Source organism: Erinaceus europaeus, chromosome 15 (assembly GCF_950295315.1).
Source record: "Erinaceus europaeus chromosome 15, mEriEur2.1, whole genome shotgun sequence".
NCBI lineage: Eukaryota > Metazoa > Chordata > Mammalia > Eulipotyphla > Erinaceidae > Erinaceus > Erinaceus europaeus.
Window position 1 is genome coordinate 85,047,366 of NC_080176.1, and position 23,533 is coordinate 85,070,898.

A 23,533-nucleotide genomic window follows, 5' to 3' on the forward strand; every position below is an offset into this window, starting at 1 on the left:
GGGAAGGGAAGGGAAGGGAAGGGAAGAAAGGAGAGAGGGAAGGAAGGAAGGGAGGAAGGAATTTAAAAACAAACAAAAAACAATGTTCTTTCTGGAGCTGGGGATAGGTCAGTAGTAGAACGCAGGACTTGCATGAAAAAGACCAAGTTTGAGCTTCACTCAGCACTGCTCAGGATGGAGGAAACTCTGACGTCTGTCTTGCTCACTTATAGAAAATGTTTTTAAGGTCTTCCATTTTTTTCAGTTAGTAACACACGTCTTGCTGACTCCCTGCTACTCTTGCCTCTAATTACTACACAAGCAAAGGGACAGATCCTACTTCTATTCTCCATGACGGCTGGCACAGCAGCAAGCAGCTCTGTCTCCCTTCTCTACAGATTTCCCTCAAGGTCCACAGCCAACAAGTCTCATTCCCATGAAAGATGCCCTCTTGGAAAAAGTCTTTGCCTCTTACTGCAGAGAGAAAAACGAGGGGAAAAATCAGAACTCAATGCCCGAGTCATCCCTTGCCCAACCTCTCTCAACTATCTCAATCCATGGCTCAGGCCGCTGCCTCTCTCCTGCATGCACATCACCCCTCACTGTTTTCCTCTCTCCTTACCTCTTCTCTGTTTGTCTGCCTCTCTTGCTCTCCTGTCTCATAAGCATAAGTATCTTCCATCCCAAAATGAACGAAATCCTGATCTGCTCATGACCCACATATGTAGGTGAGCACACAGTCATTCCCTCCATTAACACTGAGTCTGACAAAGAGCAGTCGGTAATACTGTCTGTCCAAGTCTAGTCCAGAGGCAACTGGTGGTGCTTAACATGCAGATTCTTGAGCTCGGTCAACACTTACCAAACGGAGCTTTCTGTTTGTATGTCAAGTCAGGGGACTCACACACATGCAATAGCACAGCTCCCAGAGCAGGTCATGCCCCTCTCTCTGAACTTAAAAAGAAATGAGTAAGTCGGTCCATAAGCAGTGAAGTTGTCTGTGTGCAAGGTTCCAACTCTGGAGCTGCTGCCTAACAGCCATTTGGACGTCCTCCACGTCCTCACAAGCCTGAGATTCTGCTGGGACCAGCAGGTCTAAGAGTGGGTTTGGACTCTGGAGAATGAAATGTGAGTAACTCAAATATCCAGCAACAAGGGCAAGATAAGCAAACTACAATGTATTCCTATGTGAGAGGTCATCCAGTCGCAGGAAGAAACACGCACTGGCCTGTGTTAAGACAAGCGTGGGCTTTGAAAATATACCAATTGAGGCAGACCCAAAAGGTTACACACTGCTTCAGTCGATCTGTGTGAAGTATCCAGAACAGGCAGATCTTTACAGACAGAAAGGGTAAAGGGGGCCAAGGGGTGTGAAGGAGGAAGGGTGAGTGGGGAAGGACTGCTCAACTGATCCAGGGCTTCATTCCTGGGGCACCAGGGAGGTAATAGGAATATTCCACGGCCAAATACTGACAGCTGTACAACATGATGAGTAGGCCGAAATCACTCGAGTTTGCATTTTGAAATGGCGAAGGAGGACCAGGGAGATAATACAATATTACAGCCCAGGACTTGCCTGCCAAAGGTCCCAGGTTCAATTGTCAACAGGCTCATATGCCAGAACTGAATGCTCTGTCTGGTGTGTCTCTCTCTCTCACTCTCTCAATCTGCCCCTCCCCACCCTTACACACACACACACACACACACACACACACACACAATAAATAAGTAAATAAAATCTTTAAAATTAAAATAAAATGGTCAAGAATGAAGCTTCTCCCTTTTATGTGGGAGGGTTGATGGTTTACAGTAAGTACAGTTGTTGACACATGGGTAAAATTTCTCATCTCGCCATGATTAGGTGTCTGCACAACACTCTCTGGCCAGCCTGGGCACCCCCCTCTGCCGTCAGGCACCAGGACCCTCCCCCACCCCTCATCCCCCTGCCACCAAACCCTGCCCTCCCCAGAGTCTTTAGCTTTGGTGCAATAAAGAATGGATTTTTTTTTCTAATTTTTAAGTATTCCCTATAGTTGCTGAACAAGCCCCAAAGTACTTATAACATCAAAGACATGGCTATGAATCCAAGAGAAATGTGTAGAAATTATGGAAGGAACAAGAACTAAGTGAAACCTAGAAAAATAACAAGACTGTGTGTGTGAACTGATAATCAGGCTACGACAGAAATTCAGTCGAAATAAAAACAAACACACCGCCAAATGGATTGTGACTGAAGGCTTTCTTTTCCCTCTTTTAGCTGGAAAGTAAGGCGACTTGGAAATCAAAGACAAGGGGGTTCCCACCAAGCATCCACACACCTTCCAAGGGGTGGGTCTGTACCTGTCGGTAACTGCCTCGAAACTGAGCAGCAAGGTGTTGAATAGAGCGATCAGCTCTTTCTGGAGCTGCTGCCTAACAGCCGTCTGGACGTCGTCCATGTCCTCACGAGCCTGAGATTCTGCTGGGACCAGCAGGTCTAAGAGTGGGTTTGGACTCTGGAGAACGAAATGTGTGAGAGAGATTAGCTCTGATGCTGTTCCTCCTGTGAAGGCTCTTGTTGCCAATCATAATCTGAATTACCCAAGTTTATATCCTAGTCGCTAGTCTGAGTCTCTGATGGACAAAAATAAGCTCTTTTAAAATGTGTTCAGCTTTAAAGAAATAGCTGAAGAAATGTAATACAATCATTTTCCAATGATTTTTTTTTTTTTGGCTTCCAGGGTTATCGCTGGGGCTTGGTGCTGGCACCATGAATCCGCTGCTCCTGGCGGTGGCAATTTTTTCTTTTTTTTTTTTTTTTATTGGATAGGTCAGAGAGACTTTGAGAGTGGAGGGGGAGACTTGACAGGGAGAGAAAAAGATAGACACCCGCAGACATGCTTCACCGCTCATGAAGCGAACCCCCTGCAGGAAGGGACTGGGGGCTCAAACCTGGATCCTTGAGTGGGTCTTTGTGCTTAGTACTACCTGTGCCTAACCCAATGCCCCAGCAACCAGCCCCATTTCTCAATAATACTGAAACAGTAGGAGCTTACATTAACTCGCGGCATTAGAAAACAAATGAGGGAGCTGGGTAGTGGTGCAGCGGGTTAAGCGTACATGGAGGAAAGCACACGAACCAGCATCAGGATCCCGGTTCGAGCCCCCAGCTCCCCACCTGCAGGGGAGTCGCTTCACAGGCAGTGAAGCAGGTCTGCAGGTGTCTCTCTTCTCTCCCCCGTCTTCCCCTCCTCTCTCCATTTCTCTCTGTCCTATCCAATGACAACGACAGCAATAACAACAACAGCAATAAACAACAAGGGCAACAAAAGGGGAAAAATAATAAAGTTTCTTAAAAAAAAAAAAAAAAGAAATAAAGGCCCCACCAATGTGTCCTGGAGCTCTGCGTCCCCAGAGACCCACCCCACTAGGGAAAGAGAGAGGCAGACTGGGAGTATGGACCGACCAGTCAACGTCCATGTTCACCGGGGAAGCAATTACAGAAGCCAGACCTTCCACCTTCTGCAACCCACAATGACCCTGGGTCCATGCTCCCAGAGGGATAGAGAATGGGAGGGCTATCAGGGGAAGGGAATGGGATATGGAGATTGGGTGGTGGGAATTGTGTGGAGTTGTACCCCTCCTACCCTGTGGTTTTGTTAATTTATCCTTTCTTAAATAAAGAAAAAAAAAAAGAAATACTAATCATGTAAAAGGAAATAGAAAACAAGAAACATTATCGATAGGGGAAAGAAAGCAAGACTTAACTTTCTCATTAAACTAGATGGTATGTATTTTCACAGTTAGAAATGGGCAGAGAGAGATTAGTTAACAGAATAAGTAACCTATGCAATGTCATATAGAGTAAGAATTCAACCTTGATCATTTCAAAGCTAGTTAACAATTTGAACTTTACATTGATAGGGAAAATGTTGCAATATGCAAAAAAAAAAAAAAAGAAAGAAATGAGGATGTAACTACTGATGTTATGAAATCCTTCACCTAAAGATCTCAGCTTAGAAATATCCACAATCTTTGTTAGTAAAAAGAAATATAAAAGGGGGGAAGGAGGGTGTTTATATCATATGTAGCAGATACTTGAATCAGGCACACACAGTTATAAATCAATTGAGAGCTCCTGGTAGTTCTAGGAAGAGCTATTATGCCTTCGACTTACTCAGCCATGTCTCCCACCAAGTAAGCATAGCTTCTATCTTTTCCCGACATCTGGAATAGGAATTGCCTCATTTGGGTCCAATAAGACTCCATAACAGCTGTCTACAGTGTCTGTGCCACATACATGAATAGAGCAACCAACACACACTCAACAAAATCACTACAGTGAAAATGAGCTTCCAGCCATGACACCATCTCACCAGACAATAACCTGCATCCACCTGCATATCAGAGGTCAGGCTCAGGCAAAAACTAGTGAAGTCATGGGCGCTTTGGAATATACCTAGAATACACCTACTAGCTATTTCCAAAACAGAGACCCCAAATCTTCACCTGCAATATTCCAGTCTTTAGGTTCATCATTAGTCAACAATTTGTTCAGCTTTATATGTTAACTCTTTTTTCAGCCAACAGGTTCCAGATGCTAACATGATGTCAACCCAACTTCCCTGGGCAGACAACCTCACCAATGTGTCCTGGAGCCCCACCTCTCTAGATCCCCATTAGGGAAAGAGGGAGACAGGCTGGGAGTATGGATCGACCTGCCAATGCCCATATTCAGCGGGCAAGCAGTTACAGAAGCCAGACCTTCCACCTTCTGCATCCCACAATGACCCGGGGTCCATACTCCCAGAGGGATAAAGAATAAGAAAGCTATCAGGGGAGGGGATGGGATACACAGTTCTGGTGGTGGGGATTGTGTAGAGTTGTACCCCTCTTATCCTATGGTTTGTCAGTGTTTCCATTTTATAAATAAAAATTAAAAAAAAAAAAGACTTGAAAGAAAAAAAGGGAGAAAGAAAGAAAATGAGCATGACATTATGCTAGTCACAAATCACCAAAGACTGACACCCATACTCCCTCCAGTTCCCATAAATACTGACACAATGCACAAGCTGTCTTTAACGCAGACCCCTTGGTCTCTTGGTGACAGACACATCATGCTAGAGCAGGAACGGTTCACTCCGACATGGAGAGGCCAGTCAAGCAGGAGCTCCTGGCAAGTGTGTGAACTTCACAGGGTATGCCTCTGAACAACAAAACAGCTCCGTGTCCACTGTGAACTGCTGGGGCCTGTCCCCTTCCTGACCTGGTCACGGGCTGACACGTGAGCAGTAATGTTCAGTGAGTGTGAGCAATATGACTTGTCAACTATGGCACCAACCACCATTCCTCCCATGCAGCAGAGGACAGAGAAGAAAGGGGTCGTCGCTGATACCTGCTGATCAGACCTGGGGGGTTTGGCTTTAGACATTAGTATTCAATCCTCATTTTGAACCAACTACTTGGGTCGTTATTTTGTCACTGGTGACCTTCATAAGGCAATGATCTTAATCACGACAGCTCGTTTTCTCTGTGCACGGCTGCTACCACTTGTCGCATCCGGCTTCCAATCCATCGGCAATCTACCGCACCAGGCTGCACCATGCCCTCTGTGAACTGAGAGCACAAGAGTCGGCCAGCAGAGAGAGAGGTACTGCATCGCATGTATTTTCCTTCCTTCCTTTCTTCTCTTTTAATTCATTTCTTCACTCAGTGGTGCCAGGGTCTCGCGCATATATGGTTTCATCATTAAACTTAGAAATGTTGGGGCTGGATGGTGGCTCCCCCAGTAGAGTGCATACCACAGGAGATGACCCGGGTTCAAGCCCTGGGCTCCACCTGCTCCACCTAATTTTTTTATTTTATTCACTTCATTGCAGTCAGAGAAGAGCACAGAAGGGCCACGGACTGCTCCACCATCCCCTGAACTTCCCTGGGTGGCGTGGTGATTCCATTTGGTATCAGGGCTAAAACCCAGAGCTCCATGCAGCAGCCGAGCTATCTTTTGACTGCTACGCAGAATTTCTGTATAATTTCAGCACGGGGGGAGGGAGGGGAATGGGGAGGGAGGGGGACGCTACCCTACTTTTTATAAACTTTCAAAATAATTTATACTGGGGGAAAAAAGGCATTCAAACTCAGCCATTTCTAGGAGACATATATCCTATTTACCTAAAACCACAAATAAGTGATACAATAAATTCCAATTAAAAGATGCTTATAATAAATTGTTTATATGAGACACACAGAGAATTCGCATTAGGAAGGCCCTGATTCTTCTCACATTGATATAAAAACAATGAAATAATATCTCATTTTTATTATATACCTATTACTACTCTTCTGCCTAGTCAAACATTAATATCTGCAAGTCTATTGGCATCTGCTACTATTGAATTGGTGTGTGTTTCATGTTAGTTCTAAACATTTTAAGCAATTCTTTTAGAAATGCCATCTTGCTGAATGTCTTAGACTCTATTTCTCACTTTTTTGACCTACTTCATAGGACACAAGGTGCCTGGTTTTCTATTTTCCAGCTTGCTTTATTTATAATATTGAACAGTGCATGGCTTTACCTTTGTAGCCTGATATTTACAGAGTAGATTCTACTCTTCTTTAATCAACTTTTCTCACCCATGAAGAGACAAAGCTTTCCAAAAACAGCACCCACAGCACACAAAGTCAAACACAGTCATTAACACCATGAGTCCATTCTAGAAATTGAAAGTATAGTGTAGTCATCTAGAATCTTGTGGCAATGTCATTTTAATTTTAAAACTATAAAGTTTTACAATACTCTTCAGTACTCATGCCACACTAGAAAATTTATATGTGTTTATCATTGCCACCAGGGTTACTGCCAGGTCTCTGTGCCCACACGGCCTCACTATTCCTGCCAACCATGTTCACTTTCCTTTTACTTTCTTTTATTTTATATATATATATATATATATATATATATATATATATATATACACACACACACACAAAGACATATCTACATACAGACACAAATACATAGACACACACACAGGTATATGTAAGAGGTAAAAGGGGCAGAGGGAGAGAGAGGCAAAGAAGAGAGACAACTGCAACACTGCTCCGAGTGAAGCTTTCCCCTGCAGGTGGAGCCCAGGGCTTGAACCTGGGACAATCCTGTGGTATGCACTCTACTGGGGGAGCCACCACCCAGCCCCAACATTTCTAATTTACCTTTTTTGCTACTGTTCCTTAATTTTATACAGTGGAGTTTTTTTTTTCTGTTATTACACACTACAGAGTGTCATACACAAATGTTCAATGAATCATCAAGAAACTCAAAGATGAAAGCTTCATATGGGTTCTTTTAATATTTCAGCATCACATTTCTAAAATACTTAAACCAGCTTAAAAGCTAAAAGAACTGGGACATTACATTGCACCACTTTGCTTTATTAAAAATGTAGGAGAAAGTGACTGCCTCTACCTTTCCTTAATGTGTGTCTGAATAAAAAGAGGAAAAGATCAAAGTCTCTGAACTTTGAAAACCTCCTGAGGAAGGTTAACAGAAAAGGATTGGAGGGAGCTCACTAGAAAGGCTGCATAGACAGGGGCAAGTCGGGCACACATGGCACTGGGGAAACAGCTCTGGTGGTGTGATGTCTCTCCCTCTCCAGTGTGTGTGTCTCTGTCTCTGCATCTGCTTGGATGAAAAAGAGTTTGCCAGGGAGAAGTGAAATCCTCATGCCTCAGCAGGTCTTGGTGTTACAAAAAAAAAAAGAGTAACTAAAGAGAAAACCTCCTTAAAGCAAAAGTGTATATACTGGAAATTCAAACATCTTATTAAGGATTCCAAAATATACTTCAGAGAAACTTCATTTTGCCTCTCAGACGTGTTACAGATGTTCTGGGGAATTATACAGATGCAGTCACATTTCCCAGGCTGTCCCCTCAGGTTCTGCCATTTCCCACTAGAGTTAATACTATATTCTCAAGTGCCTCTCCCAACCAATCCTGTCCCAGCTGCTGCCCTATAAAAGGCCCTCCTACTTCCGCCCCCCCATCTCTCTCCCTCCCTTCCTCTCTCCCTCCCTCTCTCGCCCAGTTTTTTTACCTCGGTGACAGAAGAGTGGTGCATAGTGGAGGTGGCCATTTTTGGCTAGCTCCACGTGGCCCGAACCACTGAGCTTGGACCCAACCCTGAGGGGCCCAGGGCAAATAAAGGATTGTGCTCCCTCTCTGCTTGGATTCTCTCTCCTCCACGTCCCACCGCGGCAAAGCGACACAGATGTTTGTGTCATTTCCCTTGTCTTGCAAGATATGCTTTTTTTTTCTTGATTTTTTTATCTTTATTTATTTATTGGATAGAAACAGCCAGAAATCAAGAGGGAAGGGGGCAATAGAGAAGGGGAGAGACAGAGAGACATCTGCATCCCTGCTTCACTACTCACAAAGCTTTCCCCATGCAGGTGGGGACTGGGGGCTCGAACCCAGGTCCTTGCAACATGTGCGCTCAACCAGGTACATCACTGCCTGGCCCCATAGACTATGCTTAAGGTGCTGCTTGCCATGCATACAGAAGCCAGTAGAATTCACATATAAATGCCCTCCCACTGGACAACTCTTCTGTTGTGTCACAAAATAAAAATAAACTTGATCTGAAAGAAATAAAAATGGTGGGCAGGGGTAGATAGCGTAATGGCTATGCAAAAGAGACTCTCATGCCTGAGGCTGCAAAGTCCCAGGTTCAATCCCCTGTACCACCATAAGCCAAAGCTGAGTAGTGCTCTGGTAAAAAAAAAAAAAAAAAAAAAAAAAGTAAAAAGTAAAAATGGCCAGAGAGACACTTTTTTTTTTTAACTTGAATTAGGGATAACTTGCTACAGCAATTTTAAAATGTAGTTCACAAAATATCAGTCATTTCAAAGGAATATAATACCAATCAAAGAGTTATGTTTGCATGGGAAATCAATCATGAATTTTTAAATGGGGACACCTCACTCTAATTCTACCTATTAAAAAAATCTACACCAAAAGAAAATTTCAGAGGAAAGAAAAATGGAAAGGAAATAGAGCCTTAATAGTTTTTTTTTTTAAAAAAAGGGGGGGAGGGCTTGTTTACTTAAAACTCTGGGGTCAGGATCTTCTACGAGGAGACACAGGGCCAGCCGTTAGCTCATCTGGGAGGGGGCCTGCTTTGCCATCGGGGCCACCAAGGTTCCAATCCAGTACCCACTGAGTGCGGTGTGTCTTTCTTTTTTTTTTAATGCTAATTTTAAATTTTTTTATTTTATTTATTTTATTTACCTATTCCCTTTTGTTGCCCTTGTTGTTTTATTGTTGTAGTTATTATTGTTGTTGTCGTTGTTGGATAGGACAGAGAGAAATGGAGAGAGGAGGGGAAGACAGAGAGGAGGAGAGAAAGATAGACACCTGCAGACCTGCTTCACCGCCTGTGAAGCGACTCCCCTGCAGGTGGGGAGCCGGGGTTCGAACCAGGATCCTTATGCTGGTCCTTGTGCTTTGCGCCACCTGCGCTTAGCCCACGGTGTGTCTTTCTACCCCTCTATCTCTGTGTCTAGTTTTCTATCTGAAAAAAAACACCAAACAGTGACACCCCAGTGAAGCCCCAGGTAAAGGAAGGAAAGCACTGTAGCACCTATTGTGAGGAGCAGAGCAGCCAGGAGAGAAGCTGGGAGACTCCAGTGATCCGGAGAAGGGGAGAGGAGACCAGCCTGGGAGCTAAAAGGCCACTCTGGGGAGAAACGGAGAGATAGTCACATGCACGAGAACATGCACATGCATGGACACACACACCATGCATAGATTTGTCTGATGTCTAAATACTTTTAAAAATATATTTAGGAAGTCCGGTGGTGGCGTAGCAGGTTAAGCGCATGTGGCGTGAAGCGCCAAGTACCGGTGTAAGGATCCCGGTTCGAGCCACCGGCTCCCCACTTGCAGGGGAGTCGCTTCATGGGCGGTGAAGCAGGTCTGCAGGTGTCTGTCTTTCTCTCCCCGTCTCTGTCTTCCCCTCCTCTCTCCATTTCTCTCTGTCCTATCCAACAACAACATCAATAACAACAATAAAAAAAAAAGTAAAAATATATTTAGTTATTTACTGGATGGAGACAGAGAAACTGAGATGAGAGAAACAGAGGGTGGGGTTGAGGGGGAGGGAGAGAGAGAGAGAGAGAAAGAGAGAGAGAGAGACCAGCTTTACCTCCTGTGAAGCTTCTACCCTGCAGGTGGAGGCCCGGGACTTGGCAATGTGTACACTGAGCCTGTTGTGCCACCATCTGACTCCTACAAACACTTGCGGGGTGGGGGTCAGGTGGTAGTGAACCCAGTTATGTTGGTATGCTTCATGTTGGTTTGGTCTCCTTCCCCCTGCCTCTGGGAGATTGTGGTTTAGCCCTGCTAGTTTCAGCGCACACTGCTCCCCGCCCCCTGGTCCCCGCCACCGAGCCCCTACAGACGTCCTGAGTCCCAGCCGCAGCCACTGGAGGAGAAAGATGGAGAAGCACATGGTGTGGTGATTTGCCCGCTCGTGAATAAAGATTAAACTGCGTTCTCTGTCCAGCCGTGTGTCCACGAGCCTCTGTCTACCGCTGCGAAGCTAGCCCGGCCTACTGGAGCCCCAAACTTTAACGACAAATGGCGCCCACATGGACCTGACCTGCGCATCTCCTCAGATAAGTGAAGACAATTTGGCTATCTACTATGGGCTGTTTTCTGCTTGTGAAGAGGTTTCCAAAGGCCTCTGCCCTTCTTCACGAGACTGTTTCTGTGTTCTCTCTGGTTTCTGCATGCCGCCCGCCCACATGAATCAGCTCACCGCCGCGTGGCGCTGGGCGTTGGGCGCGGGCTCCCTCCACGCTGCTTGGCCACCGGGAGCAGGGCAGCAGACATGGCAGAGCCATGGGGCAGGGCCGCGGCAACCTATCCTGGCCGCTACTTTGGGGCACCTCGGCCCTTGCCTTCTGCACTGCTGGCCCGCCCACCCTCCTGCTATGAAGTCTGGGCAGATCCTGGACCACCCGGAGACCGCGGGCTTCCTGCCGAAACTGGGCCCCCTGGCAGAGATCCCAAACTTGGGTCTGAAGGCAGACGAGCTAGAATATGCAGAGATTCGTCCAGAGACCGCAATCTACAATTCCTAGAAGTGGAGCCACACGGGAGGCCACCTCCAGATGGTGATCCCCCCCCCCCCAACAACTAAGATAGTATAGATGTAAATTCGTGTTTAAAATGATATGTCTTTGTAACAAAGGTTTCTCTCCTTGTGTATTAAAGACCATGTTTACATGTGTGTTTAAAGTTTGGTAAACATTAACTTTAAGGTTAAAAATATAACTTTAAGGCTATATTCTTACCAGACAAAGTTAAATGAAAAAGGTTTTCAATGTAATTCTCATAAAGATAAAATTAACTTACATTTAAAGTCTGAGGTAAAAATTAGTTAAAATTCAATATATTTTAACTAAGTTAGTCTAAAAAAAAAAACCTGCGCACACCTAGGGTGTGTCTCCATCTTGAATGGGTGTAACAAAAGGTTAGACTTGTTGATATGTAAAACTCTCAAATTCCTTCTCAATTAGAAACGTTAGATTACGCTATGGTTATGCTAATGATTCTCATGCCTGAGGCTTTTTTTACCTTTCCACATTCTATTGTTTAAACAATAAACAACCTTAAAATCATACTAAAAAAGACTTCCAATTGTAACAGAAAATTTCTAACCTGCTACAAGTTTTGTTTCATAGTAAGTAAATTGCAGCTGTCAAGTTCTCTACAGAAAAGCGGAATTCCAGCAGCTGACCTTCCTCATACAACGTTCCACCCCCTGGCATTCTTCCGTGGACATCTGCTTTGGACTGGCATTTCTATCAGACTCACTGTTTTGTCTTGTTTTTTAATATTTATTTTATTTATTTATTCCCTTTTGTTGCCCTTGTTGTTTTATTGTTGTAGTTATTATTGTTGTCGTTGTTGGATAGGACAGAGAGAAATGGAGAGAGGAGGGGAAGACAGAGAGGAGGAGAGAAAGACAGACACCTGCAGACCTGCTTCACCGCCTGTGAAGCGACTCCCCTGCAGGTGGGGAGCCGGGGTTCGAACCGGGATCCTTATGTCGGTCCTTGTGCTTTGCGCCACCTGCGCTTAACCCGCTGCGCTACAGCCCGACTCCCCAGACTCACTGTTACACCTCTTGGACACTTTGCACAAAACTAGCAGCTTCCCTTTATGCTGCTGGGTTTCTCAAAGGCTGACTGCAGCCAGCTGCCTTGGGACTCTAGGCCATATCCCCACCCCCATGCTAGGTAATGCCCACAGAGGAAAAAAAAAATGCCCGTCGAGGCGAAAGCCCCCAGAGGCAGCAAAGGTTCTTTAGCTGATCAAACTTTGCCCACAGAGGCAAAAAATGGCCCCCTCAGGCCTTCCCTTGGCAGCACACTGGTTCTTGTTGCCTGCTTACATGTTCCTCCATGTTTGTGCCAGTTTCTTTTTTGAAAATGCCTGTACGATATAGGTTTCTGTTCACCCCACACCCCAGATACTGTGGTCATTTAATTAAAAAGAAAAGGGGAAATTGTTGGTATGCTTCATGTTGGTTTGGTCTCCTTCCCCCGCCTCTGGGAGATTGTGGTTTAGCCCTGCTAGTTTCACGTGCACACTGCTCCCTGCCCCCTTGTCCCTGCCTCTGATCCCCTACGGATGTCCTGAGTCCCAGCCGCAGCCGCCGGAGGAGAAAGATGGAGAAGCACATGGTGTGGTGATTTGCCCGCTCATGAACAAAGATTAAACTGCGTTCTCTGCCCAGCCATGTGTCTGCGAGTCTCTGTCTACCGCCGCGAAGCTAGCCCGGCCTACTGGAGCCCCGAACTTTAACGGCACAGTTAAGCTCACATATCATCATGTGCAAAGACCCAGGTTCAAGCCTGAACTACCAACCTGCCGGGGGGAGACTTCACAAGTGGTGAAGCAAGTCTACAGGTGTCTCTCTTTCTTTCACCCTCTCTACCTCCCCCTCTTCTCAATTTCTCTCTGTCCTAGCCAATAAAATAGGAAAAAAAAAAAAAAAAGGCCACCAGGAGCAGTGAATTCATAGTGCCGGCACCGAGCCCAAGCAATAAACCTGGTGGCAATAAAATAATAATAATATATACTGTTAAAAGCATTCTCAATTCAAGTTTCTATCTCACAGAGTGCTGGCACTAGGTAATTTTTGAAAAGCATATCTTTAAATGAGGTCTACAAAATCTGTATTCAGCTCTAACCAGACCTGTTCATCTTATAAGGTCAACTATCTTCTTTCTTAGCTTCCATTCTCTTTTCTAACATTTATGTCCGCCCCGCCACCCCTGCTCGCTTTTTTACTTGGTGATTATTTGTACAAAGCTCATCTTTGGTAAGGTAAGTGAATTCTGAACCCATAACAGGGAGACAGAGAGCAAGTTACATTTCTCAGAACATAATCAGATACGAAGAGTTGTGTTGGGAAATTGTGCAGATATGGTCACATCCAACATGTTGTCCCCTCAGGATATTGTCAGTTCCCGCAAGAGTTGAAACTCTATTCCCGGAGTGCCTTGTTCCACCATGTTGTCCCCTTAGGGTATTGTCAATTCCCACAAGAGTTGAAACTCTATTCTCAGATTGCCTTGTTCCACCATGTTGTCCCCTTAGGGTATTGTCAATTCCCGCGAGAGTTGAAACTCTATTCTTTGAGTGCCTTTCCCGACCAATCCTATCCCGACTTCCACTTTTTTTTTTTTTACCCTATAAAACTAGCTGCTGCTGCAGATCCAGTCTCTCTTCGCCCCTTTTCACCTCGGCCACCGGCCGCAGAGAAGGGTTGCTGCGCATAGCGGGAGGCAGCCATTTTGCTAACTCCACATGGCCCAAACCGCTCTGCTCTCACCCAACTCTGAGGTGCCCACGTGAATAAAGATTTGTGTTCTCTCTCCACTCTGATCTCCTCTCCCTCCTCCTCCGCGGGGCAGCCCGACAGAGTTGAGTCACAGAGGTTGGGAGGGTGAGGACTATAGGACGTTTCCACTGAAGCCTGAGCAAGGCCTGACTCTCCTTCCCAAGCTTGTGTCACAACATCCCTCGCCACATCCACGGCCTTCCTTCTCCACACACACACCTGCACCAGCTGCCCTCTTGTGCCCAGGGCTTGCAGCAGAGTGTTCACAGACAGAGAGAAAAGGCTTCTGTGAAACACCACTCATTCCAGACTCCTTCAAAGTTGTAACTATTGTCAGTCTTATCAGGTAGACCACATTGCTTTGAGCCGTCCTTTACAACATGGGACTAAGCGTTGGCCAGAGAAAGATCAAGTTTTCTGTAACCATAGCATTAATAATGTTTACAGATGGAACGGTTGTCACAGCTAAAAGCCAAATAACTTCCCACTTACCTGTCTAAGTAGTAATTCTAGAAGCCAGGTGAGAAGTTCTACTGGTGCATTTTTCCTCTGGTCCTTCAGTAACTTTTTTAAAAAATGTACAATATCTATCAACAGTTTCTCATCTTCGGTGCAAGCAGGGAGCACTTGTAAAAACCTACAGGGAAGAAGACAATGAGCGTGGTTTCGAGCTCTGGAGCGTTAAGCAGAGTGCTGGCAAAAACGTTCACTGTCTCCAGTGTTAAGTCCTCTTCTTAGCTAACTGCAAGGCACCGACCAAACACTCAGAAAGGTGAGTAGCAGCACACCACTACACAGCCTCACCCAACACACATACACGGGCACAGACAACAGGGAGACGGGCGGTAAGCAGGAAGTTACAGCTTCTGCAAAACCATTACCCTTTTCATAGAAGTTACTGACTTAGAAGCTTATATAACTTCAAAAAAAAAGATTCGTCAGCTCCCTCACAGGGCAATACAGGCTGGCTCAAAAACCTCAGGATAAAAGCCAAGTCAGATCCCCGGACTGTGGGAGCAGATGTGAATAAAAGCGCCCACATCTGGAACCATGCAGACTCTATGCTTAATCAGAAAGCTGGACTGTCTGCTCAAGTGCTGGCTACTGCCACTGACCACTCCTGTGTGTTTAAAGCTGCAGCCACCTGGTACCATTAAATTCCTATGTGACAGCCTTCTTGATAACAACCTTCCCAGTACTCAAGGACCACCAGGTGACGATTATCTTGCTGAAATTCCAAGCCAAGAGAAAAATGATACTTAAGAACAAAGCCAGCATGGGCCCCGATGAAAGCGCTCTGTGCAGAGGAATGTCAAGCCCTGCTGTCCGGGCTCAGTTATAATGTGGGCCAGAGTGCAGACAGTCACTTTGTTCACCCAAGTCATTTGCTTTTCTGAGATAACAAAATCAGCTTCTTCTTTTTTTTAATTGGCATGTGTTTATTAACAATCCCTTCAAGATGACAGAGGACCTAGTGGGGGGGTTGTATTGTTATGTGGAAAACTGAGAAATGTTATTCATGTACAAACTTTTGTATTTACTGTGGAATGTAAAACATTAATTCCCCAATAAAGAAATTTTTTTTAAAAAAAAAGCCTTCCCAAATACAGCATTTAAGCTGAAACTCTTTCCTAATTAACTATTATTGCGGAGAATAAAGATCCAGGGAGTTACCTTCTATGAAAAACATCTCTCTCACGAGAGCAACAGTAAGAGTAAATGCTCTTTCTTCTCGTCAGAGGACTGGACATGAACCCACTCCCAATCCGGGTCTTTGAGACTGCACTTACACCCACCTGTTCAGTGCCATATGCCAGGCCATGGACGTCAGGATTGCCCCACAGGTACCGCTGCCACCCTTCAGGGACAGCCGGTCATTCAGCAGGTAGAAAGTCATCCTGGTGACTGCCGCCCTCACTTCCCTGTGGCCGGCAGCCTGCATGATGCAGTGGAGACAGGCCTGCAGGCCGCTGGCTGTGTGAGTGGTCTTCAGAGCAAGACTGTCCTCCGCTGACAGCAGCAGGGAGTCCGCAAACCTAGACAGGACATGCACATGTATGGCTTCTCCACAGATGGGGAACCTTAGCCAGAGGTCAGGGCCCTAAGATCTGACAGCATCTCAGGAATGAGAGCAAATCACTTCAGTCACCGTTCAGTTTAGCTAAAGAGTCTGGAGGGATAGCACCTGGACAGCACCTGGACACCTCGAGATGGAAGAATGTCAGGTGTGCCCGTGATCAGAACTCTGGGCAGAGTATTTATTGGTAAAATCACATCACAACAGAAGGAACAGGAAGATCAAAGCCACTTTTAGCTAAACGCAATCCAGGGGCAGTTATCAAAGCACAAGTGATTTTCAAGGTGTGGGAGACATCAAGAATGTATTAAACCTTGATGACAATAGTCTTTGTCTGAATGTCCTAGTCAGGTGCAATTCTCTGAGGACTCAAGAAATATCCAGGTCACTCTATTATGCACAAACCCCTTCAGAGAAGGAGCCAGAGGTCAGAGTTACAGAGATGCCTCTTGCATAATCACAAGGCCTGACACTGCTCCAGACCTCAGGCCTCAGTGGTTGGGAGAGTGACAGGAAGCAGAGCCTGAAGCCTTACTTCTGGGCAGGCCATGTGGAGTTCTTAGACAGAGGAATGCACCTGTTAGCAATCAACCAGATGCCTTTTGCAAACATGGAGGCTTAAGGTAAAGATCAATAGAATTTCTAACAACAAATATTAAGAAATCTGGGATCTGAAAACTTCTTCAACCTGTGAGAGCAGCCACAGGGGCTGCATCAGCAAAAGCTCACACGCACTTTTCTTTCACCATGAGGTCTTCCTGGCTCTGGGCCCACTGTTTCACATGCAGGGAGTGAGAGGGAGGTGGCACAGCATCAAAGTTTCCCCTAGTGTCACAGAATTCCTGGGGTCGTTACCTGTGGCTCCAGCCCAGTGGTGGGGCGGGGGCGGGGAGGGGAGAGACATGCTCACAGGAGAGCCATCTTACCAGTCCATACTTTCTTACCTTAGAAACTCTCTCCCCCAAATTCTGTTTTTTCTTTACACTTTTAACTTAAAGTTGGTTCGTGATCAAAAGGAAATCATATCTATATATCTATCAATATCTGAGCTGAACCCAAGGATGCTAAGTGTTTATATTATTACTAGCTTTGTATCTGTAGAAACAGGAAGTATTTTCCATTAGGAAAAAAAAAGGTGACAGCTTAAAATATTAGAAGATTTGAAAGTAGTAATCTTTACCCCAGGAGTGGGAACGTGGATCTGTCCTGGAGTCCAGGTCTCTTTTCCCAGTGATTCACACTTACTAAGCAGCCAGACTGTCAGTGTCTAAACCACAGTGCTGCTCAGTTGAAATATCCCAACACGGGGGTGTCTAAGAAGTACTGAACACTTGTCAACTTTATAGCAATGCTAAAATCTGCAGTGAAAAAGCACTACTGGGTAAGTTTAAAAGCTACTAGCAAAAGAAAACAACATTTTCGATGACAAACTCTAATGAGTTAAATGTGAGTGTCCTCTAAACGGAATCTAATGGCTTACTCTTGGCTCTGAGCACCAGAGTTCATCTGCCTCAGCAGGTTATCACTCCCATGATACCACGACAGGTTCCAGGCTATCCTCAGCATGTCTGTCACTGACTTCAAGGCCAAATATTCAGCAGATAAGGGCAAAACGATGGAGTAAGGACTCACGGCATGGTGACCGAGTACATGTACTGGCAGATGATACCTAGGGAAAATGAACATAAGTAATTTTAAGCTTTGAACGTTGTAAATGCTTCCGGGAGGCATGGCTGTACAGTAAAAGGGAACAGAAGAGATTCTCCTCCAAATAGCAAACCTGTCAACTATCAAACTTAACAAACTACAGATGAGACATCTGGAGACGCACTGTAACCTCGCTGCAGATGTTACTAAGATTCCATCCTGACTTCCCTGGGCAGAGGACCTCACCTATGCTTCCTAGAACCTCCCCTCCCCAGAGCCCTGCCCCACAAGGGAAAGACAGAAACAGGCTGGGGTGTGGATCCACCTGCCAACACCCATGTTCAGTGGGGAAACAATTTCAGAAGCCAGAACTCCCACCTTCTGCACCCCAAAAAGAACTTTTGTCCGTACTCCCAGAGGGATAAAGAATAGGGGACGATGACAAGAGGGCTCTGTATTCCCATTCCACCAGCACCCAAAGTGTTTGTCATCAGGAACCTTCTTTTTTAAACCAGCACTGAAAGGGAAGCAAATCTGGAAAAACACCAGATGAAGCCAGGCACTGTTTCTCTTATCTGAGAGAGAAGAGGAAAAAAGGAAACACACCAGGAAGTAGTAATAGGTGTATGGGTAACTTAGAAAGGAAGTGAAGGCAGGACCCTTAAAAAAATCAGAAAAAGGGAGTCGGCAGTAGCACAGCGGGTTAAGTGCAGGTGGCACAAAGCACAAGGACTGACATAAGGATCCTAGTTCAAGCCCCCGGCTCCCCACCTGCGGGGGTGGGGGGGTCACTTCACAGGCGGTGAAGCAGGTCTGCAGGTGTCTGGTCTTTCTCCCCCATCTCTGTCTTCCCCTCCTCTCTCCATTTCTCTCTGTCTTATCCAACTGGTGAAAGGACACATAGGGCCTCTGCTGGCAACAGTGAATAATAAGTCTCGTGATTTAAACGCTGCAAAAACCTGTGATCAATGACAGACTTGGTCCTCCCTTTCTGGAACAAGTTTCTGCCCTCTGAGTAAAATCAAAGAGATGAAATCTCTACCTTCTACAAACTGAAGCCGGCAAACTGAACACTGAGGGTGAGCAAGGTTCGTTGGAAGGATCAGCAGACCTGTTTTACAGAAAGGAGGGAAAGAGACAGCAGATCAGAAGATGGTATCGCAGCTGGAGATGGCTTCGCTTCTTTGAAACTCAAGTCAGGACTAACATCGGGCTCTCATCACAAGAAGAAATTTCCCCCCTTTTTTTCTTCCTTCTTTCCATTGTGGGGAACTGAGTGCAAAAGTGAAAGTGAGCTAAAGCAAGTACAGTAACCGTTTCATGATACATGTGGATCTAACCATCAGGCAAATAAAGAAAAATTTTTTAAATAATAATAATAAAAGTTTTACAAGGGGGTCGGGTGGTAGCGCAGAGGGTTAAGCACATGGTACGAAGCACAAGGATCGGAGTAAGGATCCCAGTTCGAGCCCCCGGCTCCCCACCTGCAGGGGAGTCGCTTCACAGGCGGTGAAGCAGGTCTGCAGGTGTCTATATTTCTCTCCTCTCTGTCTTCCCCTCCTCCCTCCATTTCTCTCTGTCCTATCCAACAATGATGACATCAATAACAACAACAGTAATAACTACAACAATAAAACAAGGGCAACAAAAAAGAATAAATATTAAAAAAAATAAAAGGTAATCAAAATTATATATGTAGAGAGTTGGGCGGTAGCACAGTGGGTTAAGCACAGCTGGCACAAAGCACAAGGACCAGCGTAAAGATCCTGGTTCAAGTCCCCCAGCTCCCCACCTGCAGGGAAGTCACTTCTCAGGTGGTAAAACAGGTGTCTATCTTTCTCTCCCCCTCTGTCTTCTCCTCCTCTCTCCATTTCTCTCTGTCCTATCTAGCAACAATGACATCAATAACAACAACAATAACTACAACAACAATAAAACAAGGGCAATGAAAGGGAAAATAAATAATAAAATTTTTTTAAAAAAAAAAGTTCTAAAAAATTAAACTAGTAGCCAAAGACTAGCAAGACAGTTCATCGAGGGTTGCCTGCTTTGCCATTCACAGGAGCCAGGTCAAGCCCAAGTCCCATGTTCACTGGGGACAGCTTCAGTGCTTTGGTGTATTTCCTCCTCTCCCTCTGTCCGTCTCTCTCTTATCTGAAAAACTCAATTCAGAGCAGTGAACCCCGTCAACAAGAACAACAACAACAACAAAAATAAATAGGCTACTTAGTGGTGACTACATTCAGGTTGGAGACCCCAGGTTCATGCCTCAACATTGCCATAAACAAACAAACTTAGGGTGTCTTTTTAATCAAATAAGTATGCTGGCTATTAATAATAGCCACTTACTCAAATAATATGAGAAGTCATTATGTCGACCATGGCAGATGGAATTTTCTAAAAATCAGAAATGTCTGTGAATTGTTACAAGATTCCATCAGCAACCTCAGACAAATCACTGAGTAAGAAGATGTTCATTCTCGTAGCCTTACCACGAGTCCATTCGGGATACTTCATCAAACAGTAAGAGACAAAAGAGAGCTCCCACTTCAGTCACGACAGTACAGTCCTCATGAAATATCAAGGAGACTGGGAAATAAAAAGAAGCGCCATGTTATAAAGTCTTTTTTGAGTTCTAGAGACAAAGAAACTTCAACTTCCAGACTCCTTAATTTGAAGGACAAGATGCCATTCTCCAGGAAGCACACTGTCAGCTCAGAAAAAAATGTCATCATCTGAGGGGCTTGTTACAACAGCAATTCTGCTCTAGGAGGTGGGGGGGTGCGGGGGGATAGATTTCGAATTGATACAGAGACTGCTGGTGCAAGAGTTACACTTGCAAATGCACTCTCTGGGTGGGTACTCTGCGGTGTTGATCCATCAAAGACGCAGACTGACCCAGTTGCAGAGGGTTCTGCCAGGTCATTGAATTTGAGCTGAATTTGGCTCACACAAAAAACTTATTTATAACTATGGTCATTTCCTGTAAGTGTGACTTCAAGCTGTTTGTGCTGGCGTTGTTTTGTCTCTTGTATCCTTTTAATACAACACAGTAATGGGGGAGGGAGCACTATGAACTAACAGGTGCACTCTAGTTCTAACACTTAGGATTTATTAAGTGCCCTGACCAAATCTCTTGACATCAATAGGACTCAGTTCTGCCTCTCGCATAGGACCAACCCTACAACTGACTTGTGCTTGAAACTTATGAGATTCCAACCAAACAGGTATGTTGGTCATTCCAGCCAACAGGAAAAGCAACAGCTATAAAATACAGCTAGCAAGTCCAAGGGAGCAGATTCAGGTTTGGATGGAGATGGTCTTCTAACTGAAAGAAAGAGGAAGCATCATTGCATAACTCCCACAACTAAAAGGAGTGACAAATCAAGAAGTGAAAAAGCAGGAAGAGGTAACATGGTGATTTATGATAACTTTTCCAATCAGTGGAGACAGAATGAATCCGTTTCCTAAGACACAGGAAATCAGATCAACACAATTACCTGTGATGGAGTGGGCGGGGGCGGGGGGCCCACACAGACTTAGATCTGACCTTACATCTATGCCAAAGATCTGTGGAGGCTGGGGAGGACCTCAAACCTAGGTTTAGTGCATGGCCAGTTGGCTAACTCTTAGGCGAGGAATAAGCAATTTTAACACCACTGGTGGTGGTATGGAGGGAAACCTAATTAAATCTCATAAAATTGTTCTGACCCAGAAATTTCAATTAGAGCACTCATATAGGGTGATCACCACACTGAAACTCACTCTGCAACAGATCTCAGCTTTTCTATCTAAGAAGGCAGACTCAGATGTGATATTCAAGGGACATTTCCCACTGAGAAAGAAGCAACCAGAGACTTCAATGTATGGTATGAAAAATAGATCATTCCACGTGATACACCCCAAACAATACCCAGCGGTCTTTTTTTGTAGGAAAACTAAGAAAAAAAGGCAGTCAGGAAAAACACACAGTGAACCTTGGACTAGCTGTGGGGTACTGCACCAGAGCAAAGGACTCTGGGGAAGGACAGGGAGGGATGAGAGGAAGGGACATTGGGGTCCTGGTGTGTGACGGGGAGGAAGGGATGATAGGCTGGAGCAGTGAGTGTCTCCCAGACACCTAGATACCCCTTGTGGGGAGGCGAGGGGTCAACAGCTGTAGACCATTAATCTCCCAATAAAATATTAAAGTAAATCAGACTAAAGTTGGAAAAGAAAGCAAAAACAAAGGCAAAGGCACAAGCAGATCAAATCAGGTGTCAGGCACTGGGAGGCCGGCGGTGTGGACAGCTGCAGCTTGTTCACGTCAGAGCCCACACAGCAGGCAGGTGGGCGGGTAGCTCCACCCAGGTGCAAAGAAATGCCAGGGCGTCAGCCTCCCTCCGTTCGTGGATCAACACCTGAGCAGGATCACAGCACGTTCCCATCTGCGTGTCAGGCATCTTCTGTCCCAGTGGGCTATTTCTAGTGGCTTGCCCACTAAGAAACAATGCTGTTCCAGGAGCCCAGTGGAACATAAATGTTGCCTCCGGTTAAAGCAAGGAAGGCTCGAGACTGGTCTCATTACTGGCTGGATTTGCTGTGCTCACCTCTGAGTAGCATGGTCAGGAGCTGAGGCTGCTGCGAGAGGGATAAACGCAGGACTGGGTCTGCACAGAGGATCTTCCTCATGAGCGCGAGGCTGGGCAGTACCAGGCCCTCCACCACCTGGCAGGAAGGAAAAAAGCATGGCCAGTTTCCACCCATCCAGCCACCGAATCTCACTTTAATCTCTCTTTTTTTAAATGTTTATTATTAGTAGTTTAATGCTGATTTATAAAATCACTAGACAACAGGGGTACAACTCCACACCATTTCCACCACCAGAGTTCGGAATCCCCAATCCTTCCACTGTAAGCTACAGCAACTACACTGTAAGGTTGACTATCTGGATTAACTATTATTTCTACAACTGTCTATATTTGTATTATTTGGGCTTTTTTTCATATATATATTTTTTGATTGAGTTAAAAATGATCGACAAGACCATAGGATAAGAGGGCACAATTCCATAGAATTCACCAGAGTTCCGTATCCCATCCCCTCCACTGGAAGCTTTCCTATTCTTTATCCCTCTGGGAGCATGGACCCATCTTCTCTTCCTCTCCAAGTCACACATACACCTACTGCTACATCCACATTCCACACACACACACACACCCTTTTCCTCTTCTCTTTCCAGGTCCTAATGGAGTTGGGAGTTCAGAGCCCTCTGGTCATCTTCCCCATCATTTCTCCACCACTGGGAGTATGGATCAAAATTCTTTATGGGGTACAGAAGGTAGGAGGTCTGACTTCTGTAACTGTTTCTCCATTGGACATGGGTGGATCCACACCCCCAGCTTGTTTCTCTCTTTCCCTAGTTGTGTAGGGCTCTGGGGGGGTTGAAACTTCAGGACACATTGGTGAGGTCGTCTGCCCAGGGAAGTCAGGATGGAATCATGATAGTGTCTGCTCTCACTCTAATTTCTATGCCTTTTCGTCAACATTATGTGCAACTAAACTTCAAATACACAAGAGGAGCCATTTTCCACTGGAAGTAAACCTTGCATGTACATACTTCTGCTTACACAGCCTATAGAAACCTCCAGATGAGCTTTCCTTTATGACCTCATAACTTAGAAATTAAAAGATGAGGGAGTCGGGCGGTATCATAGCGGCTCATACACAGGTGGCATACAGGTGGCACAAAGGTGGCACAAAGTGCAAGGACTGGCATAAGGATCCTGGTTTGAGCCCCCACCTCCCCACCTACAGAGAAGTCGCTTCACAGGCAGTGAAGCAGGTCTGCAGGTGTCTGTCTTTCTCTCCCCCTCTGTCTTCCCCTCCTCTCTTCATTTCTCTCTATCCTATCTAACAACAATGACACCAATAACAACAATAATAACTACAACAATAAA

The 23,533-nt window shown here is 45.4% G+C and overlaps 1 protein-coding gene across 2 annotated transcripts in view; it reads right to left on the reverse strand.

The window, feature by feature from the left end:
- Nucleotides 1-23,533, reverse strand: part of RTTN (rotatin) — a 137,719-nt gene that overhangs the window by 69,040 nt on the left and 45,146 nt on the right. For both annotated transcript variants that reach the window (XM_060174034.1, XM_016188531.2), the window contains exons 21-27: nucleotides 22,184-22,301; nucleotides 20,087-20,183; nucleotides 18,637-18,705; nucleotides 17,428-17,616; nucleotides 15,667-15,906; nucleotides 14,363-14,507; nucleotides 2,320-2,474 (exon numbers count right to left, since the gene is read on the reverse strand). In XM_060174034.1, the coding sequence (XP_060030017.1) occupies nucleotides 2,320-2,474; nucleotides 14,363-14,507; nucleotides 15,667-15,906; nucleotides 17,428-17,616; nucleotides 18,637-18,705; nucleotides 20,087-20,183; nucleotides 22,184-22,301 (1,013 nt within the window). The remainder of the gene's footprint in view (nucleotides 1-2,319; nucleotides 2,475-14,362; nucleotides 14,508-15,666; nucleotides 15,907-17,427; nucleotides 17,617-18,636; nucleotides 18,706-20,086; nucleotides 20,184-22,183; nucleotides 22,302-23,533) is intronic.